Source organism: Puma concolor, chromosome A1, assembly GCF_028749965.1.
Source record: "Puma concolor isolate L17-30 chromosome A1, mPumCon1.1.hap2, whole genome shotgun sequence".
Lineage (NCBI taxonomy): Eukaryota > Metazoa > Chordata > Mammalia > Carnivora > Felidae > Puma > Puma concolor.
The window spans coordinates 232114030-232140512 of NC_141667.1; the positions used below are offsets into that span (position 1 = coordinate 232114030).

General features: G+C 46.5%; 1 protein-coding gene across 1 annotated transcript in view; it reads right to left on the reverse strand.

Moving 5' to 3' along the window:
• Positions 1 to 26483, reverse strand: part of LOC112860850 (cilia- and flagella-associated protein 337-like) — a 115830-nt gene that overhangs the window by 22511 nt on the left and 66836 nt on the right. Inside the window, 13 exon segments of the mRNA XM_086717638.1 lie at positions 288 to 347; positions 2046 to 2091; positions 2759 to 2813; positions 3689 to 3768; positions 3849 to 3876; positions 3879 to 3917; positions 3920 to 3953; positions 8046 to 8148; positions 11855 to 12006; positions 19051 to 19156; positions 20671 to 20738; positions 20740 to 20876; positions 20879 to 20917. Coding sequence (XP_086573764.1) covers positions 288 to 347; positions 2046 to 2091; positions 2759 to 2813; positions 3689 to 3768; positions 3849 to 3876; positions 3879 to 3917; positions 3920 to 3953; positions 8046 to 8148; positions 11855 to 12006; positions 19051 to 19156; positions 20671 to 20738; positions 20740 to 20876; positions 20879 to 20917 — 947 coding nt within the window.

A 26483-nucleotide genomic window follows, 5' to 3' on the forward strand; every position in this document is an offset into this window, starting at 1 on the left:
CCTGGCTGAGCTCATGGAGAGCTGCATGGATTGGCTTCCGTAGCCCCATGCCCCAATCTGAACACAAGGCCATCACTCTTCCTGGAAGGGAAGCAGCTGCCTGGAGCCCAGCACTTCTGGCTCTACCTGGACCCCAGTCATGATTCCTGCCACAGCAGAGGCTTTTGAGGTCCTTGTGACAACCCTAGGCAGGCCCAGGAGAGTCAGGGTGAGCCTCTAAGTGACAGATATCCTCAACATGTGCCACTGTTTGGGTTGAGAGCCAGACAGTGTGGACCAGGGCTCACCAGGTCATCCTGCCAGTGTGGCTGCGGCTTCCAGAAGTGATGAAAGTCACATGGTGCATCCTGTATGCAAAGCCAAGGAAGAGACGTTGTATAAGCAGTAAAATGAGCTGCCAACACACTCACAACTTCAGAGAGAAGGTGTTGGCACATTTTATAACCCTACCCCTCACCCCACCAGTGATGTAGTTTTTCGAAATGTCAAAGCAAATTCCTCTAGTGCTAGTGGGAATAAAAAGCAATCCACTTCTGATGTTTGGGTGATTGCATTTCAACAAATCATATGTCAACTGACAAACTCTCCTTGGATGGTCTGCATAGCTTTGCCTTCATAATAAGAAAGCCATAGCCGCTGCATGTGTTAAAACAAAAGCCGTCAGCTCAGGAACCTATAATACCAAAGGATGGATTCAACACCAGAGCTTCTCAGGTAGTCGTCTCTCAAATCATCTGGGGATGCAAGGCTTAGGCTGTGAAATACGGCTTGCCTTCAAACGAATAAAGAACTTACAATGTTTAAAGACCTTCAGAAATCCATGGCCATCCAGCATAGTGAGCAGGGGAAATAAAATGTCACAGATAGATTTAAAACTTAGTTTCAGTCAGCATTTTCAACTTCTCCTGTCCCTGAATCCTTTCTCCATCTCTAAGCAATAAAAAAATACTTTTTCCCCCCAGAGATGCTTATAGATGGCATTTCATCTCCTCTTCCCACTTACAGAGGGACCAGGGCATAAAGACAAGGTGGAAGGAAGAAGGGAGAAAGTAAGGTCTGGACAATTGACAGAGTGGTTAGCCCTCACTTAGGGGCAAGGATATGCGAGATATGCTGACGCCACAGCGTGCCGGGGAGGAGGGAGCATGACAGCCCAGGTACGAGGGGTAAGAATACAAGGCAAACTGTGTAGAGCTCCACGTTCCAGGCACAGTCTGCTTTGAATTCCCAGGGATGCCCTCTGTGCCTCTGATAGCTCTTCTAGCTAACACTTCGTGATACTGCGACTTACGATAAGAAATAGGTATTCGGTCTCTGTCCCCACTTCTGGCAGATAGCTCCTAAAACCCTTGGAATTCCCTAAGTGCTGAGAGCATGGGAGGTGTCTGAAGTTGGTGGGGGGGCACGAAGACCGGGCTTGTGGGACTGAGCCTGTAACCTGTGGATCTGATGCTATCCCCGGGTAGATGGGCCAGGATTGAGCTGAATTGTAGGACACCAGCTGGTGTCAGAGAATTGATTGTTGATGTGGGAACCAGCGCCCTCCCAGAGTTAGGTGAAGAGTCATTATACTTCCTCCCATAAAAGAGAGCTAGAGGGGTGCCTGGGTGGCTCAGTCAGTTAAGCATCTGCTTTTGGTTCAGGTCATGATCTCATGATTCATGAGTTGGAGCCCCACATCGGGCTTTCTGATGTCAGTACAGAGCACGCTTCAGATCCTTTGTGCTCCTCTTTCTCTGCCCCTGCCCCACTAGGTCTCTCTCTCTCTATCTTAAAAATAAATAAATAAACTTTAAAAAAAAGAAAACTAGAGGGAAGAAACAGAAACAAAAACCAAAGTAAAAAAAGGTTTCTAAAAGGGAGGAAGAGAGGGAGGGAGGAAATTCTTCTGTCTCTATCATGGCTTAACTTGTAGAGAGAGCAGAAGTCTAAAGAACTACTACAAACTGATTTTAGTGTGAAAAGAATCAAGGGTAGGGTTGGTGGGGAGAGGATAGCAATCTGAAGCAGGGTTTTGAATAGCTCATTTTGTACATTTCACTTACAAAATACACATTTATTCTTCTGTCCCATCCAACAGCTATGATGCACCTAGAACAGTAACAGAGTAGTAGTACATCTCAATACTTGAGCTTATCATCTCTTTACTTTTTGCACGCAATCAACACTGTGGTTTAATTTTGCCATGTCTATATGATAAATGGAGAGAGCAAGATAAAATGTGATTTGATAAATTAGGGTCAGCGTTTTCACTGCTACTTAAGGGATCTATAATTTCCGAGGTCTATGGATGCTACTCCAGGAGCAGTTGCCCTTCTGAAGGTTAAGTGATCCTAAGAGCTCGGTTGAAACACGGAGGCAAGGGCACAAACAGAAACCAATCGGGAATTGTTTTCACTCTTTTTGTGTTCAGGAGAGAATTTATTGGATTTTTATTCTTGGCCTTGTGGCTGCTGAATTTAATTACTCTGGTAATCTAGTCTGTGATTTATTCTTCAAGAAAGCATTTGGTGGAGAGATGCAGTGCTCCCTATCTCTACCTCTAAATAGTCATCAAAATGTGCAGAGAATTGCTTCCAATATTCTAGAAGAGCCTAGTTGCCTAAATTACCATCAGGGAGCAACCAGGGTCTTCGGGAATGCTTTGACATATTTCTTTCTGGAAAATTCCCTTCATTGTCTTGGTGTCCTCCTCCAGCATAGACTTTGTATCAAAAAGATGCATCCCCCTCTTACATCCAAGCTGAATATAACTTACTTATTTTGGTTCACCTCCAAGTAGGTCCAATCACAGACTTCACTTTGCTTTTCATCTAGAAAGATAACATTGTCACCTTCTATTAGACATTCTTCTTTATTAGTCCTTAAATCAGTTTACACATGTTGTCTCAATTCAATGATTATTGGGGAAAACTTGCGTACTTTCTAGTTTTCAGACCACAGTTAGGTGTCTTTCAAACCACCAAAGCCCTGCTGGTTTCCTGCACCACCACCCCCCCCCCCCCCCGCCCCGCATTGCCCTAAAATGCTGGTTCTGCCCTTGCTCAGCTTTGGGAAGAAGCTCGCCTTCTCCTGACAGGACCCTACACGGTGCCCGGCTCCTCCTGAGTGAGGAGACAAGTGAACACAGGCAGGTCAAAAGCAGAACTTGGAATCACAAACTCATTACTTTGAGTGATTTTTGTCTTTTTTTACTTTGGATTCTTTTATATTCTCTGGTAGTTGAAAAGTTTTTGCCTCTTATCTTCCTCATGGAAAGTCAACAGGCCAGAATTGTGGAAATTCGACCAAAATCAGGTACAGCACATGAACAAGTGGAAAAGTGGCCTTGGAAAAAAAGTCACTAACACACAAAACAGACTAGCTTTTAGTTTGCTCACCCATATTTTGACTTATGTGATGTTTAAAATGTTTAGAAAAGCTAAGCTCTTTTAAGAACGCAGATAAACATACCGGGTGATGAAGGAGCAGGTGCACAAGGCTTAGCTGGGAGCACATACATTCATGTAAAGTACATCTCTCCTCAGTAGAAGTTTAAAGTCATTGGTAAAATGAAGGGCCAGAGAAAAAGAATGTAGGATTGTCACGTGCACCCTAGATCCCATCTCATTTGTTTCTTCTACCTTGACAACAAATGCCCAATCTTGCATCATTATGTTATGGGGAGCCTTGGTAGGAAGCGACTTGCCATGTTTCAGTGTGTGCAGACAATGTCCGTTGTTGTAGCTCCATATCTTCAGACAGCCGTTTCTGCCCCCAGTGACTAGCCTAGGAAACAGTCTTCTGTTAGGAAATCATGTCAGGGAGCTCACCGCCTAATGGCTGAAGCTACTGGAGAAGACACATACCTTCTTCCACTGGAGTCAAAGGTCAGAATGTGATTCCAGCATTGCCATGAGCCCCAGTAAATCCAGAAACAGCCTTCCTGTTTCAAAGTCCCATACTTTTACCACCTGTATCCGGAAGTTGAAAAAAAAAAGTGACCTTGAGATACTGGCTATCAAATTAAAGGGAATTTGCATTCAGAAGTCTAGTGCCACAGATATGTAAGATGAAAACTTACCCTGAAGGTATCTTTACTTCCAATACAAGTTGGCTTACCTTGGTGTATTCATTTGCTGGGCTGTATTATAAAATACCACAGAACAGGGGGATTAAATAATACACATTTAGTTTCTCACAGCTCTTGGGGCTGGAAGTCCAAGATCAAATTGTTTGCAGGTTTGGTTTCTTTTGAGTCGTCTCTTCCTGGCTTGCAAATGGCCACCTTCTCATTGTGTCCTCACATGGTCTTTCCCCTGTGTATGCACACCCAGGGTTTCCTTATGTGTCCAAATTTTCTCTTGTTATACGGACACCAGTCAGATTGGCTCAGGACCCACCCTAATATCCTCATTTTAACTTAATCCCCTCTTTAAAGGCTCTATCTCTGCATGCAGTCACATTCTGAGCTGCTGGGATTGGGCCTTCAACATAGGAACACCCGGGAAACAAAATTCATCCCATAACACTCAGCGAGAAGATTAGAAAATTTAGAAATCTTTGGGTAAAAATCTCCTGACTACCAAGGCTCAGAGAAATAGGTGTGGATTGAATTCTGAGCAGCAAAATTTATTCAGCACCAAGGCGAAGCTGAGTGAGGAAGACAGCCTGTTTGGGGGGAAGGATATATCTTCTAAACCCTCAGCTTTCAGGTTTCACTCAGTCTAACTAGTTTGAGTCTTGGAGTGGCTTTCTTTCTGCCCCATTCCTTGAGCAACCTTTGAATGAGAATCATCTGTCAAGGGAGATGAATGTCAGCTTTCATGACCGGTTGAGGTAAGTGCCTACCCCAAGGAGGGCTTCCTCTGGGGCAGGCTTTCTGGAGCCTGTACCCAAAGGCATGGTGGCGTGGGAGGAGAAATGCTTGAGGACAACACTCTGTCTCAGAACCACTGAATGTTCCTATTAATCTTCCACTTTGTAAAAGAGGCTATTCCATCGACATAGAGAAATTTCCAGGTCTCCAACCCAGAAACCAGAAGGCATCCTCTCACTGGTGTTGATTTAAATGCCTAAGAGCAGGTTTTTAGTAATGTACACTTTGCTTCCTGCCCCTCTGTCCTTTTACAACGCCAGGGCTCGTGGGGGTGGGAAGGAGGGCAGGGTGTGTCTATAGCTCCGGAGCATCCATTTGTTCCCCTTAATATTGCAATAGACCCTTAGCATTACTGGGTATTACTTTAATTATTCCAACCTTTGCAAACATCCCGAAGTTTCACAACATGCGTGACTTGTAATATGGTCAAGGTCCAGAAAGGAATGTGGTACCTGTTGGCATGGAAGAATGAGCAGAGGGCGCTGAGTGGGGCAGATAGCCCGGGATTGACACAGAGCGGGAGGCAACCTCCCTGTGGACCTGCCTTCTGGTTAAGTGGTTAAACAGTCACACATTCGCTTCCTTAAAAAGAAATTCCCCCAACACCACCACCTGCTACTGCCAGTTACGGTTACGGTTACGGGAGCGAAAAGATTGAAGTGAGCAATTACAATATCTTTAAAAACGACTTAGGGTTCTATTTATAGAATCAAGAAAAGTCTAGGGATGCCTGGGAGGCTCAGTTGGTAAAGCATCCAACTCTTGATCTCGGCTCAAGTCATGATCTCACGGTTCATGGGATAGAGGCCTGTGTCGGGCTCTGTGCTGACAGTGCGGAGCCGGCTTAGGATTCTCCCTCTCCCTCTCTCTCTGGCCCTCCTGCTCTCTCTCTCTTAAAATAAATAAATAAAAACTTAAAAAATATATATATATAAAAGAATCCAAAAAAGTCTAAAGGTGCTACTTACACTTTTTAGGTGCATTTTGTAGAGGGAATTTCAAGCCTTAGCTGGGCCTAAGAACCTCTTTGTCCCAAGTGATTCTTGCTTTTGGAGTTCCCATTCAATTAAACATATTAAACTGCAACCACATCCCAAATTAAATATAATTTTGCTATTAATGTTAAAATCTTTGTAAAATATCTACAGTTTTAAGCTCTGTTGATAAAAAAATTCATTATTCGTAACAAGTACGAAGGTAGGTACATAAACTACCTGTATATGTGTAGGTTGCAGTTCCTATGTAACACATTGCAAACATTTAATTGAATATTTATTAGTTTACACTGTGCCATTTTCAAGCATTTTCAGAGGCCTTGAAAGTCGGTGGCCCCTAGCACTTTGCTAGGCAACTCAATGAGTAATGTGTGGCATAGAGGTATTCATAACTTCAGGATCGTGAAAATCTTGGGCTATGTTCTCTCCTTCACAAATAAAGACTGCAATGTGGCTTAGATGCTATGGATCGTGACAGTGGGCATAGATTTCACACAGATCTGCAGGATGAGCAAATACTCAGATCAATAATTCAATTCAGTAAGTGTCTGGGAGTTTATTACCAGCATGTGCTTAATACAGTAAGAGTTGACAGAGTATTTATATCTCAATTCAACATCTCCTTACCACCCACAGGCAGGGAAGATATGCATATCAAAAGTAATGCTATTGAAGGAGGCTGACTGTTAGCACAGAATTAGGAGCCCAAATGCTAATGGAGCCCTTCATTCTGCCTGGATGTGGGAGGGATCTAGAAACTTTTCTCAGAGGAGTTGATATCCGAGTTGTGCGTTGAAGAATAAGAAGGGTTTTGACAGATTAAGAGGAAAGAAGGGGGAAACATAGATGAGGTGCTAGTTGCCCTAACTGTCTGCTGAATTGTTAGAAAGGCGAGGCTCGTGCCTGGGAAACAGAGCAGGACGGGTGAGGACTGAATCTACACCACATGGGAGGTAGTGACTGTGGGTGGTCAGGAAGAGGGAGATGCTTGTGTGAGTCCAGAGCAGTGAAGACACGTTTTGTGGAGGAGACAGGACTTGAGTTGGACCTTGAAGGGTTGCTAAGGTGTGTGTAGGAAAAGAGGAAGAAGCAGGAAATTCCAGGGTGGAGATGGGAAAAAGTTGGACAGAGCCAGGAACAGGCATGTGCAGGATGCTGAGACCAGAAGGTTGGCGTCCTTGGAGTCGCAGGTGATTCTGAAAGATCTGGAGGACAAATGCTTCTTTATAAGTATGAACCCAAATTAGACAAGAACCCACCTTCTTTGAGATGAGTTGAGACTGAGTCATCATAACAAATTTTTGATCAACAGGCCAAGTAATCTGTTTCATTTAATACTTAATAAACCCATGGTGATGACTAATTTCTAGAGCAGGAACTGGCAAGAACACATGCAAAGACAGCCGAGTCTCACTGGGAGAGAAGCCGAAATGAGTGTGAACATGAAGATGACACTACCAGACTGTGGTGCTCCCGAGGCTATAAATCCTAAAGACAGGGTGTGCCAGGCAATTGCAGGAAGAAGGAAAGAGGATGCTGCCAGATGGCCTGGGATACGGGCGTGTAATGCCAGAGCCTAGGCCAGTGGTTCGGAAAGTGATTGAACTGATATTTAGGTGATTTCAGAACATTTAAAGTTGAGTGTACTTGGGGTGTGTCCTCCCATTAGCTCAAGGGCAGGAGTACATGAATTATGGGATGTGTGCACTTCTCTACTCCCACTCTTTACGCAAGGAGCATTGGTTGTGTCCCTTCTGTGGGCCAGACACTGTGTCACGCATCCAGGACCGGGCTAGCATGATCCTTGAGAGCCCTAGTGAAAGAGGAAGTAGACATGGAATGCTCCATACCTTCATCCCCAGATTACACTATAGTAGAGTTCTATTAATCATCCTAGACCATACAAGAGAACCACCATGAAATAATGCCATCCTTTAGTAGCAGATGGCCCTTCCAAAGAGCTCATACTACAAGCCACTGGGGCAACTGTGAGCTCTTCCAGTCAGCTTTCAAAGAAGAGTGTCCAAATAATACTTGATAAGTAGCAGAGTTGAAGAATTCTAGTAGAATTCTTAACTTCCAGGGACGGACTGTCCCCGGAACACTCCGCTCAGCTCCAAGGTGAGGACCATGGGGCTACACTCACGCTCACAAACACATCATTGCTAAAGAGAACAAAAGTTGATACTTACAGATGCTTCCGTGCAGCTGACCACTTGCCTGAAGGCCCGGTTGTAGCGGTAGCAAACCGCGGGCTCTTGGTGGGAAACCACCAGGGAAGGCTCCGGGGGAGACCTTACTCATGAAAAACAGAGAGAGGATGAGAACCTGAACCAAGTGTAGGACACGGATACCCGGGATGAGGCATCTATTGCCTTATGGAGAAAGGTTAAGAGGATAGAAATGAGTCTGTGACCTTGGACACGTTGTTTAACTGCTCAAAACTCTTTCTTATCTCTTAAATGGGGATAATGGCATCTACTTTAAAGGGCTGTTTTGAGAATTAGATGAGAAGATTCATATAATGTCCTTCCCAAAGACCCTCACATGGCATAATTGGTATTCAATGAGCAGCAGCCACTAATCATGAAAACTGACACCACATGTCTCCTCCTTGGGGCAGGAGGAATGTGATGTCTTTTTTTTTTTTTTTTTAATTTTTTTTTTCAACGTTTATTTATTTTTGGGACAGAGAGAGACAGAGCATGAACGGGGGAGGGGCAGAGAGAGAGGGAGACACAGAATCGGAAACAGGCTCCAGGCTCCGAGCCATCGGCCCAGAGCCTGATGCGGGGCTCGAACTCCCGGACCGCGAGATCATGACCTGGCTGAAGTCGGATGCTTAACCGACTGCACCACCCAGGCGCCCCAGGAGGAATGTGATTTCATTTAACTATGGACCTTCTTTGCTATTAATTTACATCTTCCCCGCCCCCCCCCCACCCCCCGCAAATAAATACAAGCTGTATTATCCCGTTCTGAATCTTCAAGCCTGAAGAGCAGCACCTTTCATTCAAGCAGGGACAAGGCCCTGCAGTGTGCTTCCCATGGGCAACCAGGGGCCAAGGGCTTACCTGTGTCCTCCAGCCTTGCCCCATGAGCTACCTCTGGGACAACAGCACACAGAACAGACAGTTGTAGGGGTTAAGCAGTCCAACTGTTCAGCACTAATGTCCTCATCTGTAAAGTGGAATCTGGAATCCTTTATAGAAATTTAGTGAGGAGTGGGGGTGCCTGGGTGGCTCAGTTGGTTAAGCACCTGACTCTAATTTTGGCTCAGGTCATGATCTTACGGTTCATGAGTTTGAGCCCTGCATCAGGGTCTGTGCTGGCAGTGTGGAGCCTGCTTGGTACTCTCTCTCTCTCTCTCTCTCAAAGTAAATAAATAAACTTAAAAAAAAAAAAAAAAAAGAAATTTTGTGAGGAGTGAGGAAAAGGATGTAAAATGTCTGGAGAAGCCTGGCATGCAGTGAACACTCAATAAATGAATGTTGGTTCCCAGTACCGCTGCTCTGCCTTCTCTCTTGATTGTCCCTCCAATGCCCGGGTTCCAAGGCTGGGCCACTAGAAGAGGTTCAGTGGGTCTGAAACCTCCAACTTCGTGCCAGACTATTCCCAGTGTGTGGAATCCTTTCCAAGGAAAAATAACATTTGACAGAAGGACGATTTGCACTTTCCCATGAATGGTCTCTGGACTCCTGTGATGGCAGAGTCTTGCCTGGGGGGGGAGGAGGAGGGAAGGGTGTGTGGGGCACAGTCCCAGAGAGAAAGCGCCGGGCCTGTAGCCAGAGCCTACTGGCTTTACCTACATCCCTTCCCCAACGCGGGGTGCAAGGCGCTGAGTCTCCCCGCTTCGCAGGTGGAACCACCAGAAGGCTGAGAAGGGCCAGGTCACTTGATCAAGATCACAAAGCTCCCAAGCGACAGAGCAGGGACCGGCAGACATTATCTGGCACCTAAGTGTTGGCGCTAGAGACGGAGTCTGTTTTTGCCACGAGGTGGAATTTCCGTCTCTTCGCCTAAAAAAAAAAAAATCCAACAGGCTGTTTTTCTACACACTGATACCATGTAGAACAAACAGCCGCCTGATTGACGGAAGTCCCGCTTTTCGGCCAGTTGCTCTGGCATTTTTTTTTTTTCAACGTTTATTTATTTTTGGGACAGAGAGAGACAGAGCATGAACGGGGGAGGGGCAGAAAGAGAGGGAGACACAGAATCGGAAACAGGCTCCAGGCTCCGAGCCATCGGCCCAGAGCCCGATGCGGGGCTCGAACTCACGGACCGCGAGATGGTGACCTGGCTGAAGTCGGACGCTTAACCGACGGCGCCACCCAGGCGCCCCTCGTTGCTCTGGCATCTTGAGCAAAGTGCCTGCTCTCCCAGGCCTGGCTGTGACGATGACCGGGTGGGAGTTCTGCCAGGCGCTCTGGATCCACGGGCGACTTCCCCGTGGCCTCAGGGGGGCAAATTAGGAAGGGTGGGTACAGACACAGGCAGCGGCCATACACGCTGGACTTTTCAGTAGAGTTCTGGTGCTGTGAAATCTGATCGCTTTTCTGTAGAGTTAATTCTCGATCTGTGGTTTAGTCACTGAACACAATAAAGGTTCTTCCTAGACATATGTTCACAAATCAAAAAAAACAGAACACTTTTCGAGACCGTATGCCATCATTTTTGGCTCAGGAAATCCATTTGCCATTTTCATATAGATGGGATGTGACACCTGCAAACCGCGGTAGCCAGCCTAAACCTTCCCTGCCTCCTTTCCTTGGTTTTCAAAGACTGCAGATTTGGGATTCGGGATCCTGCTGAACACCGAGGGGGAAACTGCAGGCAGAGAATGAGGGATGGCGGGGTGGGGGGAATAGCCAGGGGCCAGGTCGGAACCACGAGAAGGCTCTAATGACGTTCCGAGGGCCCGTCACTTCTCAAAGCACTGGCAGTGCGCCTGGCCAGCCCTGCTGAGCCCGGGGAAGACGTCTGATCTACCTCGAGACAACTGGGCCCAGGGAAGCTCTCTACCCCCGACACGTGCCTCTTAGGAGCATCTGAGAGAAGCCTCCCTGCGGGCTCTGGAGAAGGAAGACTAGACAATGTGCTTCCCATTGTCTACTTAAAAAATAATAATAAGCACTGAGCTCTCCTTCCCCTTCGAAATCTCAGACAGACTTTTGCCCTTGCAGTGGGAGGAGCACCACACAGGGAGGAGGCCGGGTGCCAGGCATCCGGAGAGGCGGTCTAGCCCCAGGTCTGCTCCAGACTCCCAATTCATTCCCTTCTCCCGGCCTCCGTCGCTCATCATAAAACTACAGCCTTGTGCTAGGTGACTCGTGGGTCTCCGGGAGGCGGGACTTAAACTCTTCAGGAAGACCAGGCAGTCTCAGCCCAGGCAGGCCAGGGGCGGGCCCTGGAGGGGACATTCGGCGCTAAGGGGAGGATTGTGTGAGTGACCTCCCTGACCGTGGAAAGGGCAGCCGGCACCCACTTTCCTGGCCGAGGAGGAAATGACAGGTGGCCTGGCAAAGGGGTGCCGAGGCAACCGAGGTGGCCTCGTTTGTAGAGGAATCAGGGAGACAAGTCTTCAAGGCATTTAAGGGCCCTGGGCAGGAGAAGCCTGCTAGGGGACCCTCCACAAGGACCCGTCTCATCACCTGGGACTGCATAGCTACCCTGCTGTAGGGATGGGGTCTCAGATGTGGGCCTCCAGGGCTTCCTGGACAATTTCCTATAGACGTAGAGCCAGTGGGTCGATAAGGGCTCGAGAGGTAAATTCCAGACTTGTGGATAACATAGGGAGGTGGTGCTGGAGTGATTAATGGGAGCTGTTAAAGGGAGCTCACCAAACACATAGTGCAAGATAAGGACGTGGGGCGTAGAGCTGAGGAGGTCACCCAGAGGCCTTAACTGTGGATCGTGATATAAAAGGTTGCAGGCAGCTGCACTGGGCTCGCCGTGCCCTCTAGACAGCTGACGGCTTGGGGCCAAGAGGGTAACCTCATACCTGAGTCGCAGGTGCAGGGGTGCAATCGTGTCGGTGGCCACACGCAGGGCCGTGGGGTGGGGGAGATAGAGGCAGGCCGCGCCCTCCCCCTGGATACCACTGGCTTTGGAGGAGGCCGTAAACGAGCGGCTGTCTGTTTCCAGATCCCAGATCTGAGGAGGAAATGAGGAAAAAGTCACCGGAGGTCGTGAACCGGCTGCTTTGCTGTGTTTCCGAAGCCGTCACCTGGGGCAGGGGTCTGGTCAGGACTGACGGAAGTTTACACGCTGCCCTGCCCCCACTCACCAAAAGGAAAAAGGGTGAAAGGGGCTTCTTGTCCCCCGTTGTTTGTAAAGGAAGCAGAAAGCGGGGCCCTTGTCCCTGAGCCCCTCTGCCATGCTGAAGCTGCCCACGGAGCAGGGATGCCAGAGGCCAAGCCACCATAGGAGCGGCCAGTGGCTTCTCTTCCCGTGGACCGGCTGAAGCAGGAGCTCGACATCGTGGGTCACATTTGGGCACAGAGCTACCCCCGTCTCCCAGATATGTTCCCATTCCTTAATGCAGTTCTTCCATACCAGCCACTGGGGAGATATTTGGAGCACTCAGGGAACAGACCTCAGCGTGGTTATTGGTTAAGGGCATGGAGGTCCGGAGCCCCCCTGCCTGGGGTGGCCTTGGGCAAATTACCACTCTCCCTTTCCCTCAGTTTCTTCATCTGTGAAATAGGGAGACTAATAATAGTGCCTATCTTATAGGACTTTAAAGTCTTAGGACTTCTTAAATATTAACAAAAACAGCGTTTAGGATCATGGCTAGGCCACAGTATAACGGTATGTGATTACAACGCTAATATTATTGTTAATCCTTTATTACGATTATTGCATAAAGTCATGCCACGGCTCTTGTGTTATTTTAAGGTGATCTGATGAGAGCTGCAAGGGAGGGCTCACTCCCTGGGGAGGAGCAGATGGGCCAAGTGCAAAACTGGGAAGACAGAATCATCACGAAGGCAGCTGTTGCTTAGTGGGCTGGCATGCGCCAGGCATTGTGTTAAATGCTTTCCGTGCGTCGTTTCATCTACTCTTTGTTAGGGGCTGAGTTGCGTCCCCCCCAGAACTCGTATGGTGAACAACCCCCAGTATTTCAGAATGTGGCCTCATTTGGAAATAGGGCTGGAGTCTGGCGCGACGAGCAGAGATAAGTCACGCCTCAGACAATTTGACTGCCGTCCTTGTAAGAAGGGAGAATTTGGAGAGAGATGCACCGAAGGGGAGAGTGTCATGTAAGATGAAGGCAAGTATCAGGGTGACGCTTCTATGAGGCAAAAATGCCAACAGTTGCCAGCGAACCCCCAGCAGCGAGGAGGGAGGCAGTCTCTCCCTTCAGTCTCGGAAGGGACCAGACCTGCTAATACCTTGATTTTAGACTTCCGGCCTCTAGAACTGCGAGACGAACCTTTCCATTCTTCAAGCCACCCAGCTTGAGGTATTTTGTCACAAACTAATTTGATCCGAAACCAACTTTGGGAGGTAGGTATAATCCACCGGGTTCCGGCGAGGTTCAGTGACTCTCCTGACGCAGACCTAGTGAGCCGCTAAAGTAGGAAAGAGCCCATCTTAGGCTCGTCTCCCGCCAGAGCTGCGCTGGAAAATCTGAGGACTAAGCTGGGTGGGATGTACTTGGATGGGGCTTCTTTCCCCCACTTTGAGACTCCAGGAAGCAAATCAGCTATCAGGAAATTTGAAGCCTTTACCCCTTAGGCCAGACTCTTATTTGTTGTGTTTATACTGTTAGTTTTCCTTAGTTCTCCCCAGTAGGTAGCAAACTCACTTTGAAAGTTCTAGCCTGCTTTTTTAGCTGTGATTTTTAGGTCATGGCATGAAAGGCAGGAAGCAATACACTTTGGGAGGTCAGTCTCGGGGTGACAATAGTGATCAAAGTAAAATAATCCCATGGAAAAGATGATCTCAGGCCCTTCTTGTTCAAGGGATGTCCCCCCTTCCTTTCTGGAGAACTAAATTGTTTGAAAGCGCTTATTTTCCTGGATAGAAAGGTAACACACGGTCACTTAAACCACAATAGGAATCCATTTATCTAGTAATTTCTTCTTACTTCATGAGATAATGTTACTGAGAGAGAGAAGGTTTTGATGAGGACAAAAATAAGGTAATTCTGGAGCCTGGCAGAGGGATCTTAGTTGGAATGCTATAGAGGGACCCCTACAAGGTCTGTGAAAGGGAAAGGTAGGAAGGAATTCTTCACACTGCTGTTGTCATTGATTCAGCAAGTTGGCATTAAATCCCCAAAGTAAAAGTAGCTACAACAAATTCGTATCACTGACCTATCCATGGTCTGTCCAGCACCCTCCTGTCTTCTGTTAGGAGAACTGCCTCTCTGATTATAAGCAGTAGACATGGGACGGACCCAAGCCTGGTCAATCTGTGTCTTCCCTTAGATTTTTCTGTCTAGAACTGATAGTGAATCTGGAATTGGGTTGTGGGTTTAGACTGGCCATCAATGGTCCCAGCCATTTGGAAGGAGAAAACCTTTCTGCAGTAGGAGTCAATATCAGTGTGCACGAAGGAGCAGAAATTCGTAGCGCAGGCAGAAAGTGTAGAAATAACAGTGCTGTGTTTGAACCCAGCTGCCTGTGAGGCCACCTGTCTGATGATCAGGTTTCAATAACCAATAAATTCTCCCTTTTTAGCTTAAACTGTTTGAATTAGATTTTTGTCTCTTTGGCCTAAAAGAGTCTTAACTGGTAAAACTACTCTGTGGTGAGCACAGTTCATACCTTATCTTTTATGAGCACAACTAACCTACGAGGTGGGTCATTTTGCAGAAGAGTGACCAAAGTCCAAGAGAATTAAGAGTGACCAATGACCAAGAGAATTAAGAGTGACCAATGTCCAAGAGAATTAAGAGTGACCAATGACCAAGAGAATTAAGAGTGACCAAAGTCCAAGAGAATTAAGAGTGACCAATGACCAAGAGAATTAAGAGTGACCAATGTCCAAGAGTTTAGCAAGATTGAATCCTTCACCCAAGGTCACTGAGTTTCTGGTAGTTTCAGAGTTTAAACTCAACTCTGTATTTCTCCAAAGCATTCTGTACCCCACCCCCAAATGCACACTTCTCTGTCCACACTGGAAAGGTGTTTCTGGGGAATGGCCACCAAAATAAGGCATTTCCTGGTTTCCCTTTCACCCAGAGTTATGAACTTCACAGTAGAGTCTGAAAGAAAGTGATGGGTCATTTATGGCTGGGGTTTTAAGAGGCAGATATGCGTTATCTGCTCTCATGCCCATCGCCCCAGGATGAAGAAGACTCTGGGAGTCTAGGACCCCACATGAAGACAGCCTAGTTCTTGAATGGGAGAAAAATGCCCCTCACCAGGAGCACTGGCCTTGGGTTATGAAAACAAACAGGAATAACCTTCTGTTGTCTCAACCTCTAGAAAATATGGGGTTTATTTGTTACAGTGGCAAGCCTTACCTCAGCTGATACACCGTGCTATCTTCCTTCCAAGAAATAACTTTCTTTCAAGAAATAACTTTTCTGTACTGATTCCTGTTAACACAAAACAGCCGTCTTTGTGGTGTGCAATGTTAAATTCACAGAAAATAACAAGTGAAAACAGAAAACCGAACCTGTCACTTTACTCTCCTTTAGAGTAATGCCAGAAACCAGCAGACTCCTGAAACGTTCCATGTGTCCCCATGATTTAGAGAAGTGAAATATTTGGGCTGAAAAATCAATTCAAAGAACGAAGACCATCTGATCAGGCATGCTAGAAATTTAGCTGTTTGGTTCCTGGTTGATTACTTTTTATTTGATAGGAATAATGTATTCTGAAATAAATTACACACCATATTTCCAAGATAGGATTTCAATATATTTTAAACACATTTTGGGAAGTGATTCAATATGCCTGAATCATCACAGGCAAGATGCTAATCTTGTAATCATGATTTTAGATTGGAAGAAAATGGAGAGGCACTAGGAAAAGAAAATAGGATAGAAGACGTGTTCTTACATACAGAATTATGATTATCTGATGGTGCCAAGTTTTGAGGAAAAAAAGCTCATTAAAAATATGAAGTCTCCAACTTTGTGGCTTTGAGGATGCCTTTGGATGGATCTGATTTTCAAAATAAATCAAAAACTGAAGTCCATAGGTTTTACCATTTTAATCAAATTTTCTTGGAGGACTGAATTGAGTTTGGGTCCTGGTTGCATCACGACCTGTGATGTCAACAATTAATTTTATGTAAAATGTCCTCATTGCTGCCATGAGGTGGACTCTAAGCTCACTATACAGGAGCCATATTGGATCCTATCAACATGGCAGCGTCCCTGTGCTCAGTCTTTGAGGCTTTTCTCCCCATTGCCCACTCTTGTTCTCTTTTCTATTTCATCCACTCCATGGCTTAAAATTTCATCTAAATGCTAATGAATTCCAAATTTATATCTCCAGTTCTGACTTTTCCCCTCCACTCAGGATGACTCTATCCAACACATCTACTACTGAGCTCCTGGTCAGGCTCCTTCTACACACTATCTGCCCTGCCTCAGTTGGGTGGGGCCCAAAGCCTTGGTGTCCCCCTTGACTCCTCTTTCTCTCTCCTCTCCCCCTCCTTTAAAAAAAATAATGGTTTTATTGAGATATAATTTACATCACACAAAATTCACATTTTTAAAGCGTATAATACAGGGGTTTTTAGCATATTCACAGAGTTGTGCAACCATCAGCATTGTTTAATTTCAAAAAATTTTCATTACTTCGAAAAGAACCCCCATACCCATTAGCGGCCACTCCCTATCCCCTCTCCGCCCTCCTCCCTGCAACTACTGAACAAGTTTCTGTCCCTGTGGATTTGCCAATTCTGGACATTTCACATAAATGGGATCATCCAATACATGGCCTTCTGTGACTGGCTTTCACTTAACATAAACTTTTCAAGTTTCATCCATGTTGTAACACATATTAGTACTTCATTTCTTTTTGTTTCTGAGGAAAAGTTCATCGTAATGATATGCCACGTCTTGTTTATCCACTTATTAGTTCATGGACATTTGGGTTATTTCTACTCTCTGGCTATTATGAATAATGTTGCCCTGAATATTCATAGTAAGTGTGTGAACATAAGTTTCCAATTTTCCTGGGTGTAAATCTAGGAGTAGGATTGGTGGGTCATAAGATAATTCTATGGCTAATGTTTGAAGAACTGCCAAAATGTTTTCCAAAGTGGCTGCACCATTTTAAATTCCCACTAACAATGTATGGAGGGCTCCGATTTCCCTGCATTCTTGCCAACGCTTGTTATTATCTATATTCTTATTTTAGCCATCTTAATGGGTATGAAGTGGTAACTCACGGTGGTTTTGTTTTGCATTTCCCTAATGACTAATGATGTGAAGCATCTTGTCATGTGTTTATTGGCCATTTGAATATTTCTTTGAGGAAATTTCTGTTCAAGTCCTTTGCCCATTTTTAAATTAAGCCATTTGTGTTTTTATTATTGAGCATACAGATTTTTTGGTATTCCACGTGCAAGTCCCTTGTTAGATGCGTGATCGGCAAAATTCTTTCCCATTCTGTAGGCGGTCTAATCATTTTCTTAATGGTGTCTCCTGAAGTTTTTAATTTTGATGGCGTCCAACTCATTTTCTCCTTCTTTCTGTCTCTTGTGTTTTTGATATCATATCTAAGAAATCATTCCCTAGTCCAAGGTCATGAGGACTTACTCCTATGTTTTCTCCCAAGAGTTTTGAAATTGTAGCTCTTTTTACATTAGGTCTATGGCCTATTCTGAGTTAACTTTTTTTTTTTTAATTTTTTTTTTTCAACGTTTATTTATTTTTGGGATAGAGAGAGACAGAGCATGAACGGGGGAGGGGCAGAGAGAGAGGGAGACACAGAATCGGAAACAGGCTCCAGGCTCCGAGCCATCAGCCCAGAGCCTGACGCGGGGCTCGAACTCATGGACCGTGAGATCGTGACCTGGCTGAAGTCGGACTCTTAACCGACTGCGCCACCCAGGCGCCCCCTGAGTTAACTTTTATATATGGCGTGCGCTTAGGGATTAAACTCCTAGGTTGAGGTGTCGGCAGGTTTGCTTTCTTCTGAGGCCTTGCTCCTCGGCTTGCAGATGCCCACCTTCTTGTGGTGTCCTCCCATGGTTGCTCTTCCTCTAAGTGTGCTGATTTCCTCTTCTTAGAAGGACACCCATCATATTGGATTAGGGCCCATCAATATAGCCTCACGTCACTTCATTACTTCTTTATAGGCCCCGTCTCCAGACATAGTCACATTGTAAGGCACTGGTGGTTAAGACCTCAACGTGTAGATTTTGAGGGGATATGATTCAGCCCAGAGCATCTGTAAATCATTTATAATGTGAGTGGTCAGTGAACTGGTTTATGTGTCTATACTGACCAGTCATACTGACTTGCCTGAGGCTCCAGGAGTTCTTTGACTCAGACTGCTCTAAACTCCCACCCTCTGGCCCCATGAGAGAAAAAAAAAAAAAGGATGAAAACTTTTCATATTCTTTGGGAAAGCATACGAAATGATGGAAAAAGCAAATCAGTGAACTTTCTTTCTTTCTTTCTTTCTTTCTTTCTTTCTTTCGGTAGAAAAGCAACGCATTACAAAGATCACAGGGGCAACTGAATTTTAGAGGTAGATGGGACCCTAGGTATAGAAGTACAAAAAGAGGTATGAAGGCAAACAAAATGAAAATGGTAATATCACTGCTTCTAAAGGACTCTAAGTGTTTAAATCCTAAGCCTTACAGACAACATTTCAGAAAAGGCCCACCTGCCCTATGTGTATCGCACAATAAGATGACCAATAGTAGCAAGGGACTGCTGCCTCCCCCGTGTCCCCATTCTGTCCCCTGCTCCTCCTCTCCATCCTCCAACATACATTCTCCCGGGGGAATCAGGGCAGCATGCAAACGGGGGCTGAAATGCCATAAGGTTTGCTCATCCCAACAAAACACCAGGTATAGAAAATTTTCTAAGAGACTACCCTTCCATTGCCCACGTATCTTCTTTTTCCAAAACAAATCCTGCTAATGTAACTACCATTTGAGTATCTGCTAATGCAGAGGCCTCTGAAGCTGAAGAGGGGAAAGAAAACAGGAAAAGAACACATTCATTGTCTATAGGAAACTGTTGGACAATGTATCAAAACATAAAAGGGCAAAGACCTTAATAGTGTTGTCCGAGGACCTGGAAGATATTTCGTTATCCTCAGCAGATGCATGGATGTCGATCACTGGAGCTGTGTGGCTTTTCAGCGTACCTGTTGGTTTTCTGGAATGAAAAAAGAACAGATGAACACCAAGCAGTTCTAAGCGCTGTTTCTAAATAAAAATGCAAGACTAAACTTGGTCCGGATCTGGCAGTTCTATTCAGCCTGGAGGAGGGTTACGTCTCCTTCTGAAATCACGCAAGTATATATCTTGTGTGATAAAAGGACTGAAGCAAATAATACCCAGTTACAGCAACACAACTCAGTGCGAGTTGAAGCCCTGGGCTTTGTTTCACCGACTGCTGACAACATCACTCTAAAAGGAATAACAAAGAATGGCACAGGGTGGGGCTGGAATAGATCCTGTGGCAAGTTGTTGCTTTATGCAGGCCAGAGTTAACAGTATTCAGCTCTAGGGGGAATGTCTTTTTGATATAAGTTTATTTCAAGGAACTCTGAGGGATCAAGGTGCCCTCAGGGTCGCAGGGCTGGGTGTGTAGTGAGAGGGTGGGAGGTGGGGAGAAGGGAGGCAGGGCTGAAATGGAAGGGGAGAGCACACTATCGTTTTATAACCAAGTCCCTGGAAGGTAAGTGGATTGTTCCACGTCAGCAGACAAATGGGCGCCTAAGGTAATAGAAGTGGGTAGAAAAAATCATTTTTCTTTCTCTCTGATTAGGCATCTGACCTTGTGCTGGGCGCTATACGTGGATGACCCCATCAGTAATCTTTATTACTGCTGGAGGGGTAGGTACTCTTGGGATCATCATTATCGAGGAGGAAACCAGCAGAACCCCTTGAGCAGGATCACTTGGCTACCAAGTGACAGGGACAGAATCAGATCCCTCATGCCCACCTGCTCCTAGCGCTGCCTCCACCACTGCCTGTTGTTGCTGAGGGGCATGGGTCGCCTTTCAGATCCTCCACTGACGCCTGATACAGAGGCTCGGGGAGGAAGCTTGGGGCGCCCTAGAGGACCTGTTCTTGTCCCCACATCCCCACCATTAATGCACGAGAAGACTCCTCCTTATTTTCCACTCTCCTTCCATCTTCAACACTTACCAGTGGAAATGATATAGGCTTTTAGAATCAGCCAAAATGCATTTGAACCCAATTCCGGTGTTATTTCCAAAAAGTTAAACTCCTCTGAGCTTCCGTGTTACCCCGTTGGTAAATGGGGCCAGGGAGTGGCTGGGGCGCCTGGGTGGCTCAGGTGGTTAAGCATCCAACTCTTGGTCTTGGCTCAGGTCATGATCTCGCAGTTCGTGAGTTTGAGCTCCACATTAGGCTCTCTGCTCTCAGCACAGAGCAAGCTTCAGATCCTCTCTCTCTCTCTCTCTCTGCCTCGCTCAAAATAAATAAACTTAGAAAAACGGGCCCAATGATTTGCTTATTAATCCCCAAGAATGAGTCCCTAGTGGCCACAAATAGGAGTTTCCCAGGCTGTGTGCGTGCGAGATCAATGTCAGGCAGGGGTTCTTAAATTATCCTAAAGGGGAATTGGCGATCCCCTGTCCTGCTCTCAGGTACTTTACTAGATCAATGGCACTCTTGGTTGGAGAAAGAAAACAAACTCACCCAGGCAGATAAGGATTCCAGACTCGAATGATTCGATCCATCCCACCTGTCAGCAGCAAGTTCATTCTTTCATTTACAGAATGAAAATGCCTTGACTCCTCTGTAGATGCGAAAAACGGTTTGATCCCATTCTGCTCGCCTTTGGGGCAAACCAAGGAACGCTTGGTGTCTTCTTGCCTCAACATCTTTTCTAACATCCCTTATCCTTTCATCTTTTGCTTGACATTTGTTGTTCCCACAGTGCGACCTAAAAATATTCACAGAAAAACAAAACACAGCCTCTTAATACGATCAATTTTCTGACGAGTTGCTGATTTTGAAAGTCCCGCTTTTGCTTTCAGTGAGGACTACTTTTTCTTCCTCTTTCACCCTCTGGTGTTACACCATGGATCATCTGAAGAATGAAAATGATTTCTGTAAGAACGTCAAGATTCATTTCCCCTCCTTCTCTAGAGAGAGACAAGAAGGGTCACCTGGAGGAAGGAGGAAGTGTGAAGAAGGCCAACTCATTCTGAGGTGGGTAACCCAGCTTTTAATAAATCTCTGCTGAGCACCAGGCAGTATGCCAGGGTCTCGCCATCCATGATTTTATTTGAACCTCACAGAAACTCAGTGAGGCAAGCACCTTTACCTCCAGGGTACAGATAAGAAAACTTACACCTTTGGGATGTTAAGAAACTTGTCATTAAGAGAGCGATGAAACCAACATCTTCAACCCTAAATCAGAGCTCATTAAGGCAACCTACCCGTTTCATCCACCAACCAGCCAACTTTTTCCTACAATTATTTTGACATATTTTTAGTCAAATGACTTTTTGGCTTATGAATCTACTAAACAGTAAAATCAAAATAGTAGCATCATCCAGAAGCAATCAAAGGCCTTCATGTGGTGTCAGACATCAGTTTCACCGGGAGATCACGAAGGAACTCTCCATCGAGCTTACCCTGACCTCCGACCTCGGCTGTGTCCAAGGTGGCCGAGGGGCCTTGGATGAAGAAGGTCGAAGAATATTTCGTCTTCAGCCTCCCCTTGCCCCCACGCCCAAGTTCATCTCGGAGGGCGGTGCTATTTCAGTCCAGCAGACTCTCCCGAAGTAGGACTCTGATGCAGGTCTGCTGAGTTTCGGGAGAAATGGGAAATCTTTATTCTCACTGGAAAACTTCCAGAATTTTAAATGCTGGTGCACAGTTTCAAAACATGTTTTAAATCCGTCTGTGGTTGCTTCGCCCATTGCTGTCTCTGAAGGCCTCCGGTTTAGGAACGTGTTGGTGTGGGGAAGACAGGAACGTATCTAGGAAGGGGAAGGGGGCCGCCATCTTTCCACTCCTTCTGAGCCCTTTTCCCTCAGTCACCTGGCCACTCTTCAGTCCATGAACTCCATTTGCAAATGACCGGGGTATGTGATTTCCACCTTCTTTGGGGCTGCGGTCTGGGCGCCGGGACAGTTTACTGATGGTGAGTTGAGGTCACAACCTTGCTGCCCGTGGTTTCTCCCAGCACTGGCAAAGAGCTGGCTTGGGTAGGGTACCTTGCTAGTCTCTCTGGCCCTGTCCTTCCCTTCCTCCTTTGGTAAGCAGCAGGAAGGTAAACAGTCTTGAACCCAGGGCTCTTTCATCTGCTAGACAGAGGGGAGGGGAGGGTGAGTGCTGAGTGCAGATAATTACTTAAGACGGGAGAGCGGAGGTGCGTATCTGGATGAGCACCTGAAGTATCAAAGCCACGCAGCAAACCCCCCTCAAACACCAGTTTGACACCTTCACCCGTCTTGTTATGAGCAAAGATCTGAAACTTCTAAGCAGGTGTGTCATTTTTTTTTTAAGTAGAGGGAGAGCAGCCAGTTCATTTGCATGATCTCTAGCAGTTCTTTTCCAACACAGCCAGACAGAGATACATGTTTAAATGGTCGTCATGGAAACCAGGGAGCATAGCTCTCCCCCAAGGTCTGAAGGAAGGATGGTGAAAAGTTTAAAGCAATCACCATGGAAACCTAGAGCAGATTCAAGGCAGGTTCAGATCCCTAGCACACTAACTAGCAAATAAATCTTCAGGTGCTGGAATCCTACAGGAGGGTAGATTCTATGCTTCTAGCACCAGCGCTGACCCAGAAGCCAGGTCTACAGTTATGGGCTCCCAGCATCCTCTGGGGTTGACAGCAAGGTGTGTGTGTTCCCCCAAAGCTCAGACTTTGACTCTTCCTCTTTCGATATGGGTCTTGGAGCCTCTCCTGCACATCCTTCCTTTTATCTTATTCCTCCCTTCCATCAGTTTCCTCAGTATGGTAGGAACCCACAGAACTGCTGTGACAAGTGGATCCCTGCCCAGGTCTGCAGGAGGGAAGACATTCAAGGTCCAGCCTTTGTTTCTCCATAGCTGACCAAGAAGTAACTCCCTTTCATGTTTATTAGTGACCAAAATGAGGGGCGCATGGGTGGTTCAGTCGGTTAAGCATCCAGCTTCAGCTCAGGTCATGATCTCATGGTTCATGAGTTCAAGCCCCACTTCAAGCTCTGTGCTGACAGCTCAGAGCCTGGAACCTGCTTCGGATTCTGTGTCTCCCTCTCTGTCTTCCCCTCCCCTGCTCGCACTCTGTCTCTCTCTCTCAAAAATAAATAAATATTAAAAAAATTTTTAAATAACCAAAACGAAGTCAAGGATTTCTGTCTTCCATCACCTTAAGTAAATGAATGCACTTGAAAGCACCTCCTGTACTACAGAGCCCTCTCTGTAACCCCCATTTAGGGATGGGGAGCTGGTGCTGTAGCCCCTTTTGGAGGAGTGTGCGTGTGTGCGAACGTATGGATACCTGATTGAAGCAGTGATGTGACTGTAGGACACTGTGGGAACATGTTGGGGGGACATGTTGGATGGGTAGATGGAAAGAGAAAACATGCGAGGAACCTGTCACCACAGAATTCTACTTTTCCTGGAGGGCAAAGCTTCAGAGCACCGCGTGGGGAGAGAGAGGTGTGTGGTTTGAATTCTGACCACAAGTAAGTTCATTCAATAAATATTTACTGAGCACCTATTATGTACCAGGCACTAGTCCTAGCACTTGGGACATAACAATGAGCAACACAGATAGAAACCTCTACCTTTGTGGGGCTTACCTTCTGATGGGGGAGGGCAGACCATAAACAACAAACAAGAGATAAATTATATAGTCTAAAGGAAGGAGATGGGATATATAGAATTAGCGAAGGGTAGAGCAAAGTAAGGACGATTGGAAATGCCAGGAGCAGGAGCTGGGCTGTTTCAGGATGTGTATAATAAAGTGGGCAAGGAGGACCTCCCCAAGAGGTGACATCTGAGCAAAGACTTCAAGGAGGCGAGGGAATGAGCAACGTAGACATTTGCAGGGAGAACTTTCCAGGCAGAGGGAGGATCTGGTGAAAAGATCTTAAATATATCCCAGGAGATTGGTATGACTGGGAGGGAGTGGGTGAGGGAGAGAAGTGGGAAACCAGGCCAGAGATGTAAGGGCTGGGTTGACACACAAGGCCCTGGAGGATTTTGGTTTTGACTGTGAAGGAGATGGGGGGCCTGACGGAAGATTTGGATGGATCTGACATCTAGTTTTCCAGGCTCTCTCTGGCTGCTTTGTGGAAAAGAGACCATAGGGGTGGGGTGGAAGCAGGGAGAGTTGCAAGGCTCTTGTCGTAATCCAGGCGAGAGGAGAGAGTGACTCTCACTGGATAGTAGGAGAGGGATTGGGGCAAAGTGGCCAGATCCTGGGCGCAGTATGAAGATAAAGCCAATGGGCTGGCTGTGGGTGGCAGAGAGGGTCAAGGGTGACCACTAGGTTTTGACTGGAGCAACTGGAAGGATGGACTTAGAACCAACTGAGCCGGGGAAGATGGAGTGAGGGGAAGATGTGGATCTGGGTTTGGATTTAATTTTTATGTCTGTGAGACATCCGAAGGGAAAAGTCCTGTACAGAGAGACCCATGGCAACTGGAAATGCCAGACTGAAGTTTGGGGGGCAGAGCTGGGTTAGAGACATAAATTTGGAATCTGACAGCAATGGCGCCGGAGGGCATCGCTGAGGGGCTGAAGGAGATCGAAGAGAGGAAGAGCAAGGACGGAATCCTGGGCTCCAGCCCAGGGGAGGAGAGAAGAGGGGCTGGGGGCCTGGAGCCCAGTGAGAGAAGTGCAGGAAGGGAGTGGGAGCCACCTGTTGCTTTGGGTGCTGAGAGGCCAGTGGGAGGAGCATCCACCCTGCCTTTAGCAGCACGAGGGGCCCTGGTGGCCCTGACAAGAGAGAGTTTGGAAGTGTGGCAGGGACAAAGGCCAGCTTGCTGGGAGCTTGAGACAGACTGGGAAATGAGGCACGGGAAAGAGCTCTTCCTAGGAGTCTCGGAGCAGAGGCTCCCTAAGCCCCACTATTCTCCTCTTAGCACCACGCCAGAGCAAAAAACACAGATGGTAACCGGGGTGAGGAGGGCGCCGACTCTTTCGGTCACAGACTTGTCCAGATCTCTAAAGACACTTGGCGGTTCAGGGTGTAAGGAGCTTTAGTGGCCCCTGCTTTCTGGAACGTGAGAAGAAAGAAGGGATGCACAGGAAACTCATGGCAAAATTAGGGATCTGGGAGTGTGAGCTGGATGAATCTTTAGAACTCACATCCAGCATTTTTGTTGAACTAGAAAGGAAACTGAAGTCTGAGGTCACAGTTCTGTGAGTTGCAGAGCCGGGGGCTAGAACTCAGAGATCCTCATGACGGATTCTTTGCTTCTGTTCTGCACAAACACTCAATTTTGAGCTGCTTCAGTTTCTGAAGGCTGAGTGTTAGTTTCTTAGTATTCCTCTCCATTACAGTTCCAGAAAGCCACAATTTCCCAGTTCGAAGAACGTCTAATGAAAATTCCCAAGAAACTTCTTAACCATTGCACATCTCTTTCTAATGCTTTGGTGATTTAAATGTCGGTGAATCAGAAATGTATAAAGGAAGATTTCCTTGAAAGACAACGTGAGCTCGAAGGCTGTGAATCAGGGGTGGAAGAGGCCTCGGGGAAGCAAGGTGGTATTTCATAGGAGGCTGAGCTCTCAGGCATGACTCATTACTGATTTTCCATGATGTTCAGGGGCAACTAGAACAAGATTCTAAAGGAAAGGAGGACAAATACCCCTAGGATTTCAGCCTTTCCAAAGCTAAGAAATGCTCAGGCAGAGCTAGGCTGAAAGGCATCATGAGAGAAATGGCTGTCGTCATTACGCGGGTGGACGGTTGACTTCTGAGTTATTTAAAAAGGTGTTAAATATTTTATTCATTACAAATGCACTGACTGGTGAGTTCCAACCAGGCCCTTAAAATCGACGGGTGCAGGGAGAGAAAGGGAAGGTAAGGGCCAGTTAGAAAGGCCAAGAGGAAAAGGTGAAGATAATTCCAGCAAGTGAAATACCTGGAAAAGAACTTGGGTAGGAAAAGACCCCAAGTCATGACTATCCTCTTGGTGATGAGCACTCAACTCCTGCCTCCCAGCCTCCCCCTTCTCTCTCTGCTGGTGAGCCTGGCTGGGCCGCAGACATGAGTGTCTGTGATGGGCTCTTCCAAAGATTCCTCTCTCGGGATGCTGCTGCTGCTAAGCAGCCCACCCAGACAGCACAAAGATGGCGGAAGGCGGCTTTTATTGGCTACAACTTTCTTACTATCCTAGGGTGAATGATAACATTTCTTTTCTCTGTGGTCAGAGATGTATTCTGCTCCAGGGTCAGAATCTTCCTTTTGAACCCAGGTTGTCCTAAAACAAGTCCCAGGATCAGAGGGATAGGCTTTCCCAGCCCAGCCCTAGGGGATGGCAGGTGGACTCCTGGC